Genomic DNA, 16,030 nt, shown 5'->3' with positions numbered 1-16,030 from the left:
CCTTTAACACCTGCCCCTCCAGTCTTCATCAGTGGTGGAAGAACGGTCTCGAACTGTTGTCTCAATTGACCATTTAATTTTGATAGTCACACTGGTTAATGATAGCAATGCATCGTAAAACCTTCAGAAGGAAAGGAACGTTATGTGGACGGATGGTTTCTTTTTTTGTGTAGCAGTTTTAAGTTATTAGTTTAAAAAAAAAATCAATACTTTTTAAAGGGAAACAACTTGACCAAAGATTTGTCACAGAATTTTGAGATTCCCCACCCCCACCCCCCGCCCCAATAAAACCAAGTTTAATGAGAAACCTGTGTGTTCTTTTGGTCAACAGCAAACGTTGTGGTACTTATTTGCTGAAACTATTTCAGTGTTGACTGTAAGTTAGGTTTTCAACTGGCTGCCATCTACAGGGTGGGTGGGTAGGAGTCTTAAGGAGTTGGTGGAAAGCATTGGAAATAGAGTTGGCTGTAACACTTACTTTAGGGCAAATAAAAATGTTTATATATCAGCTGCCTTATAAAATTGGCCAATTATGTGAAAAAAAAACACACATCAACTGATAGCTATAGAAGTCAGAACCCTTCCCTTATGTGGTGATGGTGGTGGGGTATATTGTTAGAGAATGGGCACATTCTGGAAGGTTCTAAATTTCTGGGAGGAAATGTTTTTTTATTGGCAATGTCCGGCCACTGAAGCCACATGTGGTTACTGAGTACTTGCAATGTGATGAGTGGTCAGAGGAACCGATTTTTAAATTGTATTTAATTTTAAGCACATTAAATAGCCCCAAGAGACTGGGGACCTCACAAATTTGGAGAATGATAATGCTGTAGTTTTATGATTTGCCAAAAAATATACAAAGGAGATGCACAATTGTGATTTGTCAAAAATACTCAAAGAAAGGTTTATGAAATAGAAGAAAGTGGGAAGAAGAGAAGGAAAGGAAAAATCACTGTGTAGGCCCCTACCCTCAATAAGTTCCCATGGATTTCCCAGAGATAAAGCCCTCTTGAAGATGAGCTAACACTCCATTTCAAAACACGCGAGAAAACAATCCACTGTGAATGAGAATTATCAGACACAACAAACCACAAGATTAAATGCCCCTAAATTTCAGATAAATTATCAGACATATACTACAAAATGGAGCTCTTGTGGCTCCAAGGGATAAGCATTGGACTACTAACCACAAGGTCGGCAGTTCAAACCACCAAGTGCTCCATGGGAGAAAGATGAGGCTTTCTGCTCCAGTCACGATTCACAGCCTTGGAAACCCACTTAGGAGAACTAAAGTGCGCCTGACCCAGGCCGTGGTATTTTCAATAGCCTCATATGCATGTGAAAGTTGTACAATGAATAAGAAAGACCGTAGAATTGATGTATTTGAGTTATGGTGTTGGAGAAGGACATTAAAGGTACCATGGACTGCCAAAAGAACAAACAAATCTGTTTTGGAAGAAGTACAGCCAGAATGCTCCTTAGAAACCAAGATGGCCAGATGTCTTTTCTCAGACTTTGGACATGTTATCAGGTGGGACCAATCCCTGCTTATTAAAGTGGGGAAAACAGTGAAAAAGAGGAAGATCCTCAACGAGATGGGGTGGTATAATGGCAGCAAACAATCGGCTCAAGTGTGGCAGCAATTTTGAGGATGGCGCAGGACCCGTCTGGGTTTCGTTCTGTTGTACATAGAGTCGCTGTGGGTCGAATCAACGTGACGGCATTTAACAACAAAAACATGAGTTGGCATTAACTTCACAGCACCTAACAACATAGAACAAAACAACTATGCTTTAAAAAAAATGCTTAGAGACATAAAAAAAAAAAAAATTCAAAGTCTGAAAAAAGGTCAAGGGGAGTGAAGAAGAGCAGACATATGTGAGGGGTACTTTTAGACTGGTTTGCCAAAAGTCATTAGAACAATGAGCATTTATGGAGTCAGAACAGAAGAGAAACAAAAGAGAAGGAAGACAATTTCTGTGCAAACCACCTTTATTTATAAAGAAAAATGTCCCCATTTTGTTATAAACATAAAACCAGAGCTGTGTGAAGGCACTTAACTGGGCGAAGTGAGGCAGGAGCCCTACAGGAAGTCAGTGGGTCTCACCCAGTCTCTAAGGCTGCTGGGAGAGATAGAGTCTGAAGAGACACCCAAGGAAATGGAGTGGCAGTAGCCCATCCCAGGCTCAGCTGGGATTGTGGCGGAGGCTTGCTTTGAGAAGCAGTGGCAGGTGTGAGAGGCACTTTGGACAGGACCTGATCTGGCAAACGGAGGGTCTCCAGCCCTCCCTACCCCCAATGATTCCCAGCTCCACCCCGACCTCCCATAGCTAAGGCACGTTCCTAAACTTAAGGCTGAGAGGTCTGCCAGATCATCCCTGAGCTTCCATGAGAACAGAGAGCTGGTGGTGAGGAATACGCCCCCTGCTGGTCAGGGGACAGACACAGCTGCAGCAGTAATAATGGAACGGTGGTGGTGGGGGGGGGGGGTCAGGAGCGGAAAAAGCCGGGCAGCTTCCTCCCGTGTACTTTGGAAATGTCCTTCTCTCCTGCTAGACTTTATTCTTCTGAGACTTCACCCTAGGGAAGAGCTGCGGAGACAAAAACTTCAGACAGATACTAAGAGCTCCCATGTGTCAACCCACCGCGACTATAGTGAGATCCCCTTATTCTCTCTCCTCCCATCCTCAAATAAATAGGCTGTCTCAGCAGCCCTCCCTTCCTAATAGACTGTCTGAAGCATGTCTGGAAACCCCAGTTTCCAACACCTCCAGACTCCAGCTTGTTTTTATTGAGTGCTGTTGAGTCAGTTCCGACTCATAACGACCCTATAAGGTTTCCAAGGAGCGGCTGGTGGGTGGAACTGCCAACCTTGCGGTTAGTAGTCCAATGCTTATCCTACAACGCCACACTAGGAGTCCAGGTAGAACCTTCCAAAAAGCAGCTTCATGAATAAAATGGAATATTCCCAGTTGTCCCTATGACCAGAAAGGGCATGTCTCCTTTCCTCTCTACCATAGCTGTCTGTTTCGGTCCCTTTTCTACCTATTTCCAAATTAAAAGGCTCTTCCCTCCCAGGATTAGAATTGAATCTTCCTGGTTTCCTTCCCCCAACCCTAGTAGAATTGCCCTCATTTCTACCACCACTTTAACAATGGATTCCTTTACAGTCTGCCCAATGCAACGGAATAAAAGCGGCCTCCCCATCCTGCCTGCCATTCATAAATCTTTCACTTCTCCTGTCACTAAAATGGGATTCTTCTTTAACCTCCCCAATACAATCATGGATGATAATCAAAACATTTGATGAGGCACTGACCAGTTAAATAAGCAGTACTGGTTTTATATAACCTATAAACTATATCCCCAACACATACGTGGCTATCTTTTAAGTGACTTTTCCTCATCTCCACCATGGGTCCCCTCTAATTGGGTTTTCCTCGTCTCCCCAGGAGCAATCATGAAGAATGAATAATCTCACCATCACGCTCAGGGCCTCTTTCCCTCTTGCCCCATTTTCCCTGTGGGATCGTTCCCTTCCTCAAATGGCCTCCCAGCCGTCCATCAGGAACCCCTCCGCATATTCTCTGGGCTCACCCCAAAGTAGTTACGGGGCACGTAGCCTTCCAGGCCATGCAGTGAGGCCCACCACCAGTCGGTCTCTTCTGGCCCATCCCTACGCAGCACGGTGACCAACTCGCCCTCGCGAAAGGACAACTCGTCCCCAAACTCAGCGCTGTAGTCCCAGAGAGCGTATACAGCCCCATTGTACATCAGTCCCATGCTCTGCTCCACATCTGAAAGAAGTCAGATTATGAGAACCAGGAACCCCGGGAACATGGGGACATGCTGGGGACAGGGACAGGCTCTGGGGCTCAGACCTGCTCCAGGCGGAGGGAAGAACCACCTGAAAAGTTGTGTGTACCCTGTCTGGGCAGGCAGAGATGGCTAGGATGCCAGGACACTGAAAATCTCTAGCAGGCAACAACATTGAGGTGCATCAAACTGGACCACTCCCCTCTTGTATGCTGTTAAATTCCCACATCAATGTCTTCCCCAGCAGTGATTTATGTGGTACGCTTCCCACACCTCCCACAGACGATTCAACCCCTTCTTCAGATGGTACAGCCCACTCTAACCTCCCCATTTAAGTGGTACAGTCTCCAACAAGTATTTAACCCCCCTTTGAGATGGTACAGTCCACATATTCCCCCTTTAAGTGGTTCTGTCCATTGCGGTCTAGTTTCTCCTCTGCTCCTTCCCAGGGACAATTTCTACTTCACCCTTACAGAACTCTCTGTCTGAGGCAGGTCACTGTTGCAATTTAGAGATTCCAACTCTTAGTGAACCCATGTGGCCATGTCTCATAGGATCCATGTACCTGTGACAACGGTGTAATGACCCAATCTCCCTTTCAGTAGTGGTGCAGTCCCAGTCTGCTCCTGCTCATCTATCGAGCAGGTGTTACACCCCTTGTGCCATCATGGGCCAAGCTTACTGTTGTATAGCCATTCCAGGCCACCCTCTCAAATATCAAACTCTATGTGTGCGTAGTGGTTACGAATCGGGCTGCGAACCTTAAGGTCAGCGGTTCGAAACTACCAGCCGCTCCGCGGGAGGAAGATGAAGCTTTCTACTCCCGTAAAGATTTACACCCTCGGAAACCCTGTACAGGGTCGCTATGGGTCGGACCCGACTCAAAGGCACTTCACAACAACAACATGTGCCACCCGCAGGCCCCAAAGCCCCACTTCCTCCAGCTGTCTGTGAAGTTCCTATCCCCGGCTGTTCAATCCATATGACTTTCCAAGTGTGTTGTCCAACAGTTTGCCTACCCTGAGTGTGGCCCTCACTTTCCTATGAGGGAACTCAGCACCCATGTCTCTACTTCCTTAGGTGATGCAGTTTGCCCCTGGAGATACCTGCTACAGCCCCACCCACATCTTCCTAACAAGTGTTCAATCCCATGCCTCTCCACGGCACACACCCCCCCACTACAGGTGACAAGATCCCCTCCCAGGAGCCACTGCCGGCTCACCAGGTGAGAGCGCAGGTGAGCGGCACAATCTCCACGCCCACACTTCTCCCCCCACCTCCCTGTTTCCAAATCACATGACCCTATGACACACGCCCCTGCAAAAGAAGCAGTTCACTGCCCCTATATCCTGTTTACAGTGGGCAGGTGGGCAGCGCTTTCTTACACTGTTCTGCCAACTACAGCCTCAACAAATGACTCAAAGGGAGCTCACCCCCACCACGTGTCAAGTGGCTGGTTCTGATTCCGCTCCCCCCACCCCAGGTCCATCACTCCTCTTTGCAGGTAGCAGGTTCCCGTCCCTTCCCAACTATGCACTTGTCAGGTGGGAGGTCCAATCCGCCTATTCCCTCCCCTCACTCCCAAGAATTGCCCCACCCTGCCTCACACCTGCCAGATAGGTGGCACAGTCAGCATAGCCCTCACGATAGGGGTCGCACTTCTCGATAGCAGTGGCGCCGTCACTAAGCGTGGTAGCGAAGATGGCCGCGCCGTGCTGCACCAGAGCCGTGCAGATGGCCGTGTCGTTACAAGATGCCGCGCAGTGCAGTGGTGTCCTGGACGTGGGTGACAGGAGTGAGGGAGGGAGGGCCTGGCCGCAGATGCACCGCCCACAGTGCCGTGTCCCCGCCCACCCCTTCACTCCTCCCCATGGCGGGTCTGGGCTCACCAGCCATGACTGTCAGGGGAGTTGACGTTGGCACCAGCAGCGATGAGGAAGTCCACGATGGGGTAGTTGGCGCCACAGATGGCATTGTGCAGGGCGGTGATGCCCTCCTCGTTGGGCTGACTCGGGTCGTTCATCTGCACGGGGCGGGCCCAGGGGCGCTCAGTCCGGTGGCTGCCCCTGCTCTCGTCTCTGGCCCCAGCCCAGCCCGCTAGCCTCACTTACCTCCTTCACGGCCTGCTGCACCACATCCAACTCCCCCGTCAACGCTGCGTCCAGCAGCAGCACCAGCGGGTTGAGGCGCGCTCGGCGGGCCTTGCGCGGGGAGCCTGCTTTCCGCAGCAATGAACGCATTTCCTGGGAACAGGTTGGGAGGGCGAGGTAGAGTGGTCAGGGATTTGAAGGAGGTTGTTAGCGTCACCATTGCGTGGAGGACAAAAGGACTTCTGGTGTGGCACTGTAGGACCAGCACTGGAGTGGGAATCACAAAGTCGGCAGTTCAAACCCACCAGCTGCTCCTAAAGAAAACCTTATACACAAGGTCCGCACGTAACAAGAAGGCCCAGGGGCTGGTTGACTACTGCCTCAGGCCACCCTGTTAGATTAGGGTAGGGTTGGGATTCGAGCCCACCCAGGGGAGTCCAGAGTAGGGAGTTCTACAGTCTCATTCTCTATACATTCAGGGAATCCCTTGACCTTGAAATCTTGAGCCCTGAACTTTGAGCAGGTGCTGGGAGATCATTGAGCTGCTAGCAAACTAATTTTATGCCTTCCAGGTGGTGATCGTGGAAATCAGCTATTCAATTCATACAGTCATGTCTTTGATAATAAATCATGTAGCACATCTGATAAAAATATTGTTTTTCTGAGTCACCCAGTGAATTCCTACTCTACTGACTAGAATTGCCCGCTAGGGTTTCCTGGCTGTAATCTTTAAAGGGAGGAGGTGGCCAGGTCTTTCCGCAGCTAGTGCGTTTGCATCTTTAACCTTTCAGTTAGCAGTCAAATCCTTAACCACTGTGCCACTGAGACGCCTGATAATACTGTTGTTAAGTGCCGTTGAGTTGATTCTGATTCACAGTGACCCTCTATAGGGTTTCTGAGTGGTTGGTGGGTTTGAACAGCCCACCTTGCAATCAGCAGTCCATTTGTTATCCTACAATGCCACTCTAAGAAACTGAGTGTTAAACTTCAGATATTTGGGATATGGCTATTTTATGTTATTCCTTGTGATTTTTTTATATTCTTAATGTTCAGTTCTCCCTCTGCAAGATTCATTTCGTATGAATATGTGGAGTTTGATTCGGGCCTTGACTGTCGAAATTTAGAATTTCACTAATTTCAAGATTCTAGAATTCAGGGACTCCAAGAGTTGCCAATTCCAAGATTATATGAGGCTCAGTCATCAGTTCCCAGTGTGCAGTTTCAAACTGCTGAGGGTCCAGAACGTGACAATTCTGAAATCCTATGATTGAGAACTTTAATGTTTTATAGATTTTGGAATTTCACTCCAAAAAAATGACAAAGAAATCCTCTAAATATTGATCACGGTTCTAAGCTCTGTGATTGTGTCTTCTTTGTTCCATTTTTGTCTATTTTCTTCATGTTTTAGGTGGTGTTTCTACATTTCTTTAGAGTCAAAATGTTGATTAAATATAGGTCTGTATTATAACATAGCCATGCTTTTTATTAATCAAATGAACAAGATTCTAGAATTTTCAGGTTTTGCAATTTCTCAGACCAATTTTGACCAAGGACTATGTCACAACGTAACAAAAGTTGCTGCTGAGTCAATTCTGACCTGCGGCAACCCTGTGGATCCCAGGTTGGAACTACTCCGTGGGGTTTTCAATGGCTGAGTCTTCAGAAGACTGCCCGCTCTTTCTTCTGAAGGATCTCTGAGTGGACTTCAATCTCTAACCTTTGGCTTAGCAGTTGGGTGTATGAACCATCTGCAACAGCTGGGGACTCCAAAGTCCGTAACACTAACTTTATAATTCTAATCTCCTATTATTCAAGGCCTCGGTTTGCTCAGATTCTGAAATTTCACCCTTCTGAGATTGAAGTGACCGGATTTAATTCCTGAATTCTGTGATTTTTCAAGTTTCTTTGCAGCCAAAACTTGTGATTCTATGATGGGACAAATTCTACCATTTCAAGACATTAGCATTTTTCCATTCTTCATTTCCCAGTCCTGATTCTCAACATTCCTTGGTTTCATTCACCCTCAAGGAGAAAGCCTGGGAGCAGGCATTTTGGGGTGTCCATGTGGCCCCAGGCTCTGGTAGCATAGTGCTTACGGATCGGGCTGCTAACCTCAAGGTCGGCAGTTCGAAACTACCAGCTGTTTTGTGGAAGAAAGATGAGGCTTTCTGCTCCTGTAAAGATTTGCAGCCTCAGAAACCCTGTGCAGGGTCGCTATGAGTCGGAACCGACACCACAGCACACAACAACAACAACAAGATGTGGCCCCAACTTCTTCTCTGTGCATATACATCTGGTATTCAGTGGCTAACACTAGTTCAAGCACTTTTACCAGTTATCAGCTAGTCAATTCTGACTCATCATAATCCTATTGGACCGAGCAGAACTGCCCCATTGGGTTTTCAAGTATATAATTGTTACTGTAGCTATAATATCAGGAGGGGCCAGTCCCTTGGTAAAGTCAAGGATCAGTGAAAAGCTTGGTAAAGTCAAGGATCAGTGAAAAAGAGGAAGACCCCAATAAAATGGACTAATACAATGGTTGTTGTTGTTAAGTGCCGTCGAGTCGGTTCCGACCCATAGTGACCCTGTACAGGGTTTCCAAGGGTGTAAATCTTTACAGGAGTAGAAAGCCTCATCTTTCTCCCGCAGAGCGGCTGGTAGTTTCGAACCACTGGCCTTAGGTTCGCAGCCCGATTTGTAACCACTACGCTAGCAGAGCTCCTTGACACAGTGTAAGTATCCTCACAGCAATGGTTGTGAGAATGGCATGGGAGCATGGAGTGTTTTGTTCTGCTGTGCACACATAGACTTGCTATCAGTCAACCTAACAATAAATTGTTACACAAGGAAACTGACACACCTTTCCCAGATGGAAAATGGGTTCAAACGACCAACGTTTCAGTTAGCAGCCAAGCGCTTAACCATTGTACCACCATGGCTCCTAAGCTCTTTAATTATCTTTATATATTGGCTCTTGAAAATGTAAATGGAAAAGTTTGAGAGTGGAGTCAGATAACAAGATGAGAGGGTTTTTTTTTGTTGTTGTTGTTTTTTTAAGTTGGGGCTGGGTGGGCTGTTTTTAGTCACAGGCTTCCTAAGGGGTAAAAAGTGGGGATAGATGAATGGATACTTAGAAAGAAAGCCAAATTAGATAGAGGAGACAGCAGATCCTCAGAAAGTGCAGACAGTAGAGACTGTCTGATCCCCAAAGAGAGAGATGGTGACTGCCTTGATTCAGACACAGTTTCCAAGGCCCAGAAGAAACCCAAGATTCAGTCACTTCCAGGTTGTGAGACTGAGATTCCTGAAGGGCTGCCCATGGGGCAGGTTACTGGAGAGAAGAAGCAAAGACAGTCTCCTGATGGACGCCCCTTTAACTACAATCTGCCCATCTTCTGAACACAGGCATACCTAGATCAAAGACTACATTTCCAGCCTCCCTGGCAGCTAGATTCCTGGCCAGCATGCTAGAGGCAAAAGTGATGTGTGCACTTTCTAGGTTCTGCCCTAAAATGGAAAGACCACTTCCCTCTCTTCCTGGCTGCAATGTAGCCTTGGTGGGAGCCACTAGGGGCCATAAGGACAAGGTAGCCTCCAAGAAATGGTACATTCCAAGTAGACAGAGCTTGGGTCCTGAATCTATACACCCCCTTACCAGCTTCTGGACTGCTTACTCCTGAACTGGCTGAAAAGAGAAATAATCTTCTATCTTATTAAACCCCAAAAGCAAAACCTGTTGCTGTTAAGTTGATTCTTACTCCTGGTGACCCCGTGTGTTACAGAGTAGAACTGCTCCATAGGGTGTTTTTGGCTATCATCTTTAAGGAAGCAGATCACCAGGACTTTCTTTCGTGATGCAGCTGCACGGGTTGATAGTCAAGTGTAAACCATTCGCACCATCAGGAACCTTCGATCTCATTAAAGCCATAGTATGTTGGGGGTCTCTCGGTTACAGTAGTTGAATCCATACGCTAGCTAGCTAACATACCCAGCATCCTCCTATATTACTTACCATGTTCTGTGGCTGCTCTGGGGGGCTGCTCTGGGGTGGGGCTGGAGGCGGGATGGGAGCAGGTAGGGCGGGAGCCGGAGGCCCTGCCCTGGCCTCGGATCCTTCAGTGATGGCAGACAGGTCAGGCTCTGGCCCCCCAGGCCCAGGCCCATGACGATGGAAGAGACGGCTGATGATCTGCTGGTACTGTTTCTTGTGAGTGGGGGGCAGGGCCACGGCGGGGCTTTGTTCCATGGAGCCCCTGCGTTTGAGAGGCCGTGGAATCTCTGCCAGCACGCGAGCCACCTCCTCTAGCTCAGGCACTGATTGTGCCTCAGGCGGCAGTGCTGGCTGCAACCTTGTGGGGCTGAGAGGCCGTGTAAGGGCACCTTCATCCGCATCGCCAGCCTCTAGCACTGGTGCCAGCAGCCCTTCCAGCTCGGGCTCTGGGTCCAGGTCAGCAGGGAGCTTGGGGGCACCTAGCAAGAAGAGGCCCATCAGAGAAGATCCCCCACCCCCACCCCTTACGACATCCTCCCCTCAAATTCCAGGACCTGTGAATAGCACCTGATTTGCTCTGACCTTAGAGCAGTTCCCTGCCCTCTCTGGGCAACTTTGCTAAGTTGTGAATATAAAATGATAGCACTTTTGATATGACTGATAGATTATGTGCCATGGAGTAGATAGAGTTTCTGAGGCTGTAAGTCTTTGCGGGAACAGAAAGCCTCATCTTTCTCTCCCATGAAGCGACTGGTAGATTTGCACTGCTGACCTTGCGGTTAGCAGCCCAACTCATAACCCACGACACTACCAGAGCTCCTTACTTCCTATATATCTAGCAATTATCATGTTCCTGGAATTTGACACACCTGTCTTATTTGGATTCTACACATTACCTTGTGAGATAGATACAACAATCATTATCATACTCCGGAAAGGACAACTGAGTCTCAGAGAGGGCAAGTCAGTTGAGTAAAGCCACACAGCTGGGAGCTGAACTCAGTTTTGACTCCAGAATCTGCTCCTACCAACCAGATAGACTTGACTAAGAGGCTAAGGAAATTCCTGCTGGGACTGGAAGCCTGATGCTCGGTGGTCTCTCCTTTCCATCTTACTCCCCACTAGAAGTGCATCTAGAGCAAGAAGTAATGTTAGGACTAAGTACTGATCATATTTATTACTAATAATATGACTGACACAAGCCATGGTGTTTTCAATTGCCTCATATGCATGTGAATACTGGACACTCAATAAGAAAGCCCCAAAAATGGATTCCTTTCCATTATGGTGCTGATGAATATTGAGTATAACATGGACAGCCAGAAGGACAAATAAATCTGTCTTGGAAGAAGTACAGCTGGAATGGTCCTTAGAAGTGGGGATGGAGAGGCTTCGTCTCATGTACTTTGGACATGTGATCAGGAGGGACTGATCCCTGGAGAAGGACATCAGACGTGGTAAAGTAGAGGGTCAGCAAAAACAGAAAAAGAGCACAGTGGTTGTAACAGTGGGCTCAAACAAAGACACGATTGTGAGGATGGTCCAGGACCGGCTAGTGTTTCCTTCAGTTCTACTCTGTCCCTTAGAGTCACTGAGTTAGAATGACTTGATGGCCCCTAACAGTATTACTAATATTACTAGCAATTATTACTAGTATTATTATTTGTTGTTGTTATTTGTCATGGAGTCTAAAACCAAACCACCCTAACCCTTTGCTGCTGAGTTGATTCTGACTCCTAGCGACCGTGTAAGCCAGAGCAGAACTGTCCCATAGCATTTCTAAGGCTGTAAATTCTTACAGAAACAGACTGCCACATTGTTCTCCTGAGAAGCAGCTGGTGGGTTTGAACTGCTAACTTTTGGTTAGCAGCAAAGTGCTTAACACAACACCACAAAGGATCTTTATATAATATTAGTAATAATTATTAGCAATAATAGTATTAATACTAGCATATTATATTACTAATTAATGTCTAGGAGTCCTGGTGCGTGCTGTAGGATAAACACTTGACCATAGGGTTGGCTTGAACCCCAAGACTGGCAGTTCAAACTCACTAGTCACTCCTTGGAAGCCCTATACAGTGTCACTATGAGTTGGAACCGACTAGAGAACACTTAACAACACTACTGTCTAGGAGTCCTGGTGTGGGATTGTAGGATAAGCACTGAACTGCTAACCAAAGGTCAGCTGTTCAAATCTACTAGTCGCTCTGTGGAAACCCTATGCAGGGTTTCAATAAGTTGGAACCGACTTGATGGCACTTAACAACATTTAAGGACTCCTGGTCTAATGCCATAAAATAAGCACTGGACTGCTAACTGCATACTTGGCAATTCAAACCTACCAGCCGCTCCTCAGAAACCCTATTCAGGGTTGCTATGAGTCAGAAGTGACTCAACATCACTATGGGTTAGGCATTGAACTGATAACTACAAGGTTGATGGTTCAAATCCACCAACTGCTCCAAGGGAGCACAATGAGGTTGGCTGTTGCAGCAAAGATTTACAGTCTCAGAAACACTACGGAGACTCACTATGAGTTGGAACCAACTTGATGACAGTTGGGCTAATATTGTTTCTATTAAGAGCAAAATAAATTTTGCTATTAATAATAGTTACTTTCTATAGATTATCTCATTGAATCCCATCACAAACCTCAAATGCAGATATTATCTATTAATCTCTGTTCATAGCTGAGAAAACCAAGCAAGCTCATAGAGGTTAAGACATTTATTCTGAGTCACACAGCAAGTTAGTGGTGGAGAGGGGCTCAAACCCACTCTGCTTGACTCTGGGTCCTATATTCGTAACTCTGCTGGTCTTACACCAAAAATATATTATTACAACCAATATGCTGATTAGTGAGGGCTTCCTATGCAGTGGGGACTATTTTAAGGACTTTATATGAACTAAGTGATGTAATACAATATCCCAAGCAGTTAGGTTCTAGTATTACTCTCCTTTCACATTTAATGATATGGAGGTTCAGAGAAGTTAAGTGACTTGCCCAAGGTCACACAGTGTAGAGCCAGGCAGTCTCCAGGATCCATGCATAAACACTGTGTTAGCCTTGCTACCTGAATTACTTACCAAGTTTCTGTGACCTATCTCTCTGCAGCAATAGTGCCTGGGAACTCCCCCAGTTGGTCTGTTCGACCCACCATTTAACCTCCCATCACCCAGTCCTCCCGGGTCCCTACTATTGACTCACCTTCACTCCCAGGGGGCCATGTCTGTTGGGGGACTTGGAGGGCTGGGACGGAGGTTTGGGGCTGGGGCTGGGGCTGAGACTGGGGCTGGGGTTGGGGTTGCAGCTGGGGCTGTAGTTGTGGATGGGGCTGGAGGTGTAGCTGGGGTTGGAGGGGAGCCTGGGACTGGGGAAGTGGCTGGGGCTGGGAGGGCAGTTTAGGTGCGGGCACCCGGTTGACCATGGAGGAGCCAGGGAACATGGCCCTGCTGGCCCCATACTCCCAGAAGGCATTCTGCAGCTTGAATATCATGCTGAGGGGGATGGGGCGCTGGCGGGGAGCGGTGCGGGGCTGGGGACTGGAGGGGGGGATAGGGATGCGACTGACAGGTTGCCAGCTGCGGGGTAAAGTGCCTGCTGGCCCCGCGGAACCCAGGGAGCGGCGGTAGCTGCCCACATCCGAACGTCTGTCATTGGCCAGAAGGGACACTTTGTAATTGCGCGGCAGGGTGGCGCTGGTGAGACTCTCCTGGGAAAAGAAAAAGGGGAGGAGGAAAGGACCTCAGGTGAGAGAAATATGAGAGCAAGGGGAGGAGCAAAGAGAAGAGGGAAGGAGAAAACTACAGAGTAAAAAGGGAGAGGGAGAAGAGGCAGAGGCGGAGACAAAGAAAGGTGGTCTGGGAGCGGGTGGGGAACAGAAACTGGCTCAGACTAAGTTTCCCATCTCCCGGGCCCTCACCTTGCCGGTGGCCCCCAGCCCATCCAGGCTGCTTTCTCTCCAGGGCAACAGCTGCAGGCTGGGCGAGGCGGGCCTCGGGAAGACCTCTAGACCTGCAAGACAGGAGGACCATTAGAGTCTGAGGGTGCCTTTCCTCCCATTCCCCGCCCCCTGCCCCCTGCTGGCCTCCCGGGACTCACGCTCATAACTGGTGGTCTGAGAAGACTTCTTCTCGTACGCCACATCCAGGTCTGACTCGTTCCAGGCCTTGGGGGGCCGCCGGCGCAGCGTCAGGTCGTCTGGGGAGAGGCGCATCTGGAGAGCTTGACCCGAGCCCCGCACCCTGCCCCGCGTTTCTGGGTGTCCCAGCCCCGTGCTCACCTTGAGCTCGCAGGGGCGGTGTGAAGGCGCTGCCGCCGGCACCCAGTAGGGAGCTCCCAAAGGTCACTGGCGAGTCATAGGTGGAGGCAGCCGGGCGTGGAGAGGGCCCGCGCTCAGGGAAGAAGGCCTGGGGCCCCTCAGCCAGGGGACTACCACGAGGGGAAGCGGCACGGCTCAGGTAGTCGAAGGGCGTGGTGGGACCCTGTTGGCGCAGTGGACCCGAACCTGGACCGGGCCGTGGAGAGGGCGCCCGGCCCAGGGTGCCGCCCGCACCTTCAAAGGCACGGGGCCGGGGCGAGGGTGCGCGATCCAGGCTGCTGTAGGCGTCCGGTTGTAGATAGAGCGGGGTGCGAGGCGACGACGGCCGGCCCTTGGGGGACAGCTGGCTATAGGGCAGCAGGGTTGGGGTGCTCTCGGAGCGTCCGAATTGGGTGTCTGCGCTGTCAGTGGCTGCCTTCCGAGGGGACCCACGGCTGCCGAAGGACTCAGGGACTGGGCTGGAGCTGTACCGGGACATCTGTGGGAAGGTCGGATCATGGAGGGGCAAAAGGGGACATTGGTGGAGGAGTCGGTAGAAAGTCAAAAGAGGTCACCGGAGGCCAACCCAATGGAATAAGACCCCCAGCTGGACACAAACCAGCTGACAGGAGAGCCCTGAAATCGAGGTTGAGGCTAGAGCGGCAGTAGCCCAGGCCGTGCCTATGTGTAGCCTCGAGAAGGGGACCTTTCCATCTAGGGGTCTTCCTGGTCCTTAAAGTGAAATCCAGGCCTAGAGAAGCTAGCTGTGGGGGCTAAGGTGGGGACCGCTGCAAGCAGGCTCACCCTAGAGGAGGCTCCAGCCTGGGGACCAAGAGGCGCTGGCGAGTCTGACCAGAGTGACTCCAGCTGTTTGGTCAGTTCGTCTACCTTAGCTGCTGCTGTGTCCAGCTCCATCTGCTTCAAGTCCATGTGCTTCATGGCCAAAGCTGGGGGTGAACGTGGGGGCCGTGGTAAGGGTGAGCAACCTGACAGGGCCCCGCCCCTATACCACCCGCACCCCCAGGGCTCACCCCAGCAAGCACCGCCCCTTAACCCAGCTCACACTGGAAGTTTAGATTTAGAAGATCCTGCGCTCTCTGGAATGCCTCGCTGTCCATGGTGCCGGCCGGAGCGGGAAGCCTGTTAGGGGGAGGAGCCTTCTCAGACCCCGCCCCTTGCCCGCTAGGAACCTGGGGCCAAGAGAAGTGGGATTTGTCGGACAGAGCGGCCAGACTCCTAGTTCCTTCCACTGGAATCGCCTTCCCTTTCTGCTTTTCCAACTACTTCAAAACCCAGTTCACATGCCATCTAGGAATCCCAAGTCCTTCTAGAAGACTCCAAACAATTCACCTTTTTTTTTTTTTTTGGCTCTTTGTCCGTTTCTATCTCAGTTCTTGCATTAGGCACATCTGCTGTACAAGACCTCTTTAAAGTGCTAAAGAGCAAAGATGTCCGTTTCAGGACTAAGGTGTGTCTGATGCAAGCCATTATATTTTCAATAACTTCATACTGCATGTAAAAATTGGAAAGTGAATAAGGAAGACAGTAAAATTGATGTATTTTAGCTATGGTGTTGAGGGAGAATATTAAAGGTACCATGGTACCTTTAAAGAGATATTGTACAGCAATCTGTGTTGGAAGAAGTACAGCCAGAATGCTCCCTGGAAGCCAGAATGGCCAGACTTTGTCTCTCAAACTTCAGACATATTGTCAGGAGGGACCAGTCCCTGGAAAAGGATATCATATTTGGTAAAATGGAGGGTCGTAGACAAAGAGGAAGACCCCCAATGAGATGGATTGGCGCAGTGGCAGCAACAATTGTGAGG

General features: G+C 49.1%; 1 protein-coding gene across 1 annotated transcript; it reads right to left on the bottom strand.

The window, feature by feature from the left end:
- Positions 1-2,552: 2,552 nt before the first annotated feature.
- On the bottom strand, positions 2,553-15,322 carry PPP1R13L (protein phosphatase 1, regulatory subunit 13 like). Its single transcript, XM_006871337.1, has 13 exons — positions 15,268-15,322; positions 15,009-15,151; positions 14,187-14,703; positions 14,006-14,104; positions 13,827-13,918; positions 13,269-13,616; positions 13,112-13,220; positions 9,922-10,379; positions 5,928-6,059; positions 5,706-5,839; positions 5,426-5,592; positions 3,598-3,797; positions 2,553-2,591 (listed from the first exon to the last, which is right to left on the bottom strand). Exons 1-13 carry the CDS (start codon positions 15,320-15,322, stop codon positions 2,553-2,555), a joined length of 2,493 nt encoding a protein of 830 aa, XP_006871399.1.
- Positions 15,323-16,030: the final 708 nt, after the last annotated feature.

Source organism: Chrysochloris asiatica, unplaced genomic scaffold, assembly GCF_000296735.1.
Source record: "Chrysochloris asiatica unplaced genomic scaffold, ChrAsi1.0 scaffold00168, whole genome shotgun sequence".
NCBI classification, from domain to species: domain Eukaryota; kingdom Metazoa; phylum Chordata; class Mammalia; order Afrosoricida; family Chrysochloridae; genus Chrysochloris; species Chrysochloris asiatica.
Note: the sequence above shows the minus strand (reverse complement) of the source record. Positions and strands in the feature narration are given on the sequence as shown.

Bases quoted from the DNA above. Each gene is read 5' to 3' on its own strand.
- PPP1R13L (XM_006871337.1), bottom strand. From the start codon at position 15,322: ATGGACAGCGAGGCATTCCAGAGAGCGCAGGATCTTCTAAATCTAAAC. The intron at 13,919-14,005 runs GTGAGTCCCGGG...CCTGTCTTGCAG, and splicing joins TCAGACCACCAGTTATGAGC to GTCTAGAGGTCTTCCCGAGG. The intron at 3,798-5,425 runs GTGTGAGGCAGG...GACTTCTTTCAG, and splicing joins CTGTGCCACCTATCTGGCAG to ATGTGGAGCAGAGCATGGGA.